Source organism: Orycteropus afer, unplaced genomic scaffold (assembly GCF_000298275.1).
Source record: "Orycteropus afer afer isolate SDZICR_OR568_19922 unplaced genomic scaffold, OryAfe1.0 scaffold00059, whole genome shotgun sequence".
Classification (NCBI taxonomy): domain Eukaryota; kingdom Metazoa; phylum Chordata; class Mammalia; order Tubulidentata; family Orycteropodidae; genus Orycteropus; species Orycteropus afer.
Window position 1 is genome coordinate 8,404,356 of NW_006921646.1, and position 3,595 is coordinate 8,407,950.

Below are 3,595 nucleotides of genomic sequence, written 5' to 3' on the forward strand. Positions count from 1 at the left end.
AACAATATCATTAATATCACATGCAAGTAAAATCTTGCTGAAGATAATTAAAAAACAGTTGCAGCAGTATATTGACAGGGAACTTCCAGAAATGCAAGCTGGATTTGGAAGAGGATGTGTTATGAGGGATATCATTGTTGATGTCAGATGAATCTTGGCTGAAGGAAAAGAATACCAGAAATATATTTACTTGTGTTTTATTGACTGTGCAAAAGCATTTGTCTGTGTGGATCATAACAAATTATGGATAACATTGAGAAGAATGGGAATTCCAGAACACTTAATTGTACTCATGAGGTACCTGTACATAGACATGTAGGTTGTTGTTCAAACAGAACAAGGGAACACTACATGGTTTAACATTAGGAAGGGAGTGCGTAAGGGTTGTATCCTTTCACCCTACTTATTTAATCTGTTTGCTGAGCAAATAATTCAAGAAGCTGGACTATATGAAGAAGAACACAGCATCAGGACTAGAGGAAGACTCATTAACAACCTGTGACGTGCAGATGACACAACCTTGCTTGCTGAAAATCAAGTTGACTTGAAGCACTTATTGATGAAGATTAAAGACTAGAGTGTTCAGTATGGATTATACCTCAACATAAAGAAAATGAAAATCCTCACAGCTGGACCAGTAAGCAGAATCATGATAAATGGAGGAAAGATTGAAGTTGTCAAGGATTTCATATTACTTGCTTCCACAATCAACACCCATGGAAATGACAGTCAGGAAATCAGATGACATATTGCATTGGGCAAATCTGTTGCAAAATACCTCTTTAAAGTACTGAAGAGTAATGATTTCTATTTGAAGACTAAGGTGTGCCTTAGCTGTCATGATATTTTCAGTAGCCTCATAAGCACGTGAAAGCTGGACAGTGAATAAGGAAAACCAAATAAGAGTTGATGCTTTTGAATTGTGGTGTTGGAGAAGAATGCTAAGAGTACCATGGATTGCTAAAAGGACTAATAAATCTGTTCTGGAAGAAGTACAGCCGGAATGCTCCTTGGAAGGCGAGAATGGTCAGACTTCTTTTCACCTGCTTTGGTCATGTTGTCATGACCATGTCAGAAGGGACAATTCCCTGGAGAAGGATATCCATACTTGGTAAAGTAGAGAGTCAGTGAAAGAGGGCAGGCCCTCAATGAGATGGAGCCCTCAGTAGTACTGCAACTGTGGGCTCAGGTATAGCAAGGATTGTGGGGCTGGCACAGGACCAGGCAGTGTTTAGTTCTGTTGTATGTAGGGTCACTGTGAGTCGGAGCCAACTCAACAGCACCTAACAACAAGAGCGGGACACTTAATTTGTTAAACACATAATTTTATATAAAATGGATGCTTTTAGAATGCTTGAAGTTAAATTTTCCTAAGTGCTTAACTTTTCCTCTGATTGCTTAGTATAAGTTTACTTCACAAGTCTTTGTTTCATAGATAATACTAGGTAAACCTCAACCTGTACTAACTATAATAAATTCTACTTTACTGGGGGTCTTAATTAATGATGCTTTAGTATAACTTAAAAAACCTTTGCTATAGGCCAATTTTGATGATCTGTGGAGGAAGTTTGTGACATATTCATCTGGTGAGCAACTTTTTGGATTACCTGTGACTGACTATGAGGTTTTACACAAAACCAGGTAAGTCTGGAAAATGTACAAATATTTCAAGTGCAAGTAATTAAATATAACCCACAAGAAGAGTCGTACAAGCTCTGGTGGCATAGTGCCTAAGGCATTTGAGTGCTAATCAGAAGGCTGGCAGTTCAAACCCACCAGCCAGTCCTCGGAAGGAAGACTGGGCAATCTACTTCCATAGAAATAACCGCCTTAGAAACCCAAGGAGGGATTGCTATGAGTCAGAATCAACTCAATGGCAGTGAGTTTGAGTTTGAGAAGAGTCATGCGCCATCAAATTCTTTATCATGTGGAGAAGAGCCTGACTTGAAACGCCCTTAAATTCTTCCCTTATTCCTAACTGCTAGTGACCCATTTGATACACAATTTCCACATACAGAAGAAATGTTCTAAGGAGTAGAAAATGCATTGCAAAAATTCTGGGGATGCATGGCCTTCTTTTAGCCTGGGCTTCATTTTTTTTTCCTTTTCATTATTTTTGAATAGTGTCAATGATTGTACAGCAGCATTGCGATTTTGGATAACTTTTGTTTATTTGAGCAATAACCATTGTTGGCTCCCCATCTCTTCTTAATTGCATTTATGCTAAAGTGCTCTTTGCAATTGGATAAATATAAACTTTATTGAGACTGAAGGTCTAGGAAGTTACTGATTTTAAACAATGAAACATCACATTGATTTCAGTAAGTACATTGTAATAGAATTTTTTAAATATAACTTTCTTCAGAGGCAAAATCAAACCAGTGGTGTTAGCTTATTAAAGTATTTGCTTTAGAAAAGAACTTTATGTTGACTTCTTTCAAAGTCATTGCATGAAAATTTCATGGCAAGATAGATATGAAATTATCATAAATTAATGCTTTGGCTATTTAGGGTAGATGGTTTCTATTCTTTTTCTAAAGCAATGGTTCTCCAAGCTTAATCCATTTGACCATTTGTGTTAGAATGGCAGGTTTGGGGGATTCATTCCATATTTATTGAATTAGAATCTCTGGGATTGGAAAATCTGCATTTTTACACATTTTCTAGGCGATTCTTATGTACACTCAGCCTGAGAGTCAATGTTTTAACCCTTAGAATATGTACACTCAGCCTGAGAGTCAATGTTTTAACCCAAGAAAAATAATCACACCACTAACCATCAGGACCAACGTAGCCTTTAAAGATTTAAAGACATATTTTAAAATAATTTTACAAATAATTTAGAGAGATAAAAATAAAGGGACAGTGAACAGCAATTTCAATAGAAAATTTACTAAGAATTTAATCATAGCAAACCTAAACTTCTGTTCCACAATGTCCTAGTTTGAAGATTTATATACTCAAAGTGGGGACCATGCTCAGAATACATCTAACTGCTCATCAGTTGTCATTTATGAATCTGGAGCATACCCATCTTGTACACCCTGATTCCAGATTTCAGACCTATCTCCAACAGATTCTAGCTTATCATTACTTCTGAATTTTCTTGCACGTGTGTTGCTAAAACTCAACACCATTCGAAAACTCTGACATTTATAATTTTGCTGAAGGGAGGGCTGCATCTGGTTTGTGCTATAAATATGAAACATTTTTATTTTTAGGTTTAGAGTGATCAATTCAATGAATTTTTAAAAATTTCTACATAGTCTTTTTTCTTTATATATATCTGCTTTCAATATTTATTTACTTATGAACTGTATCAAATAAAACTTACCTATACATCATAAATAATGAAAGACTACTGTCACTTAGCATTTTCACAAAATGTGATGGTCTAGGTTCTTGTTGCAAAGTATTGCATGATGAGAGTTTAATAAACTTTATCTATGTTATTGTTACCTGAAGACTCATAATCTGAGATTTCTCTTATGCAATTAGTTAAACCATCAAAATTCTACACATCTGCCATTCTAACACAAATGGTCAAATGGATTAAGCTTGGAGAACCATTGCTTTAGAAAAAGAATAGAAACCA

General features: G+C 35.7%; 1 protein-coding gene across 1 annotated transcript in view; it reads left to right on the plus strand.

Annotated features, from left to right (window-relative positions):
• DNAH8 (dynein axonemal heavy chain 8) overlaps positions 1 to 3,595 on the plus strand; it is a 423,841-nt gene that overhangs the window by 143,274 nt on the left and 276,972 nt on the right. The window contains exon 32 of the mRNA XM_007939462.1: positions 1,541 to 1,641. Within this exon, the coding sequence (XP_007937653.1) occupies positions 1,541 to 1,641 (101 nt within the window). The remainder of the gene's footprint in view (positions 1 to 1,540; positions 1,642 to 3,595) is intronic.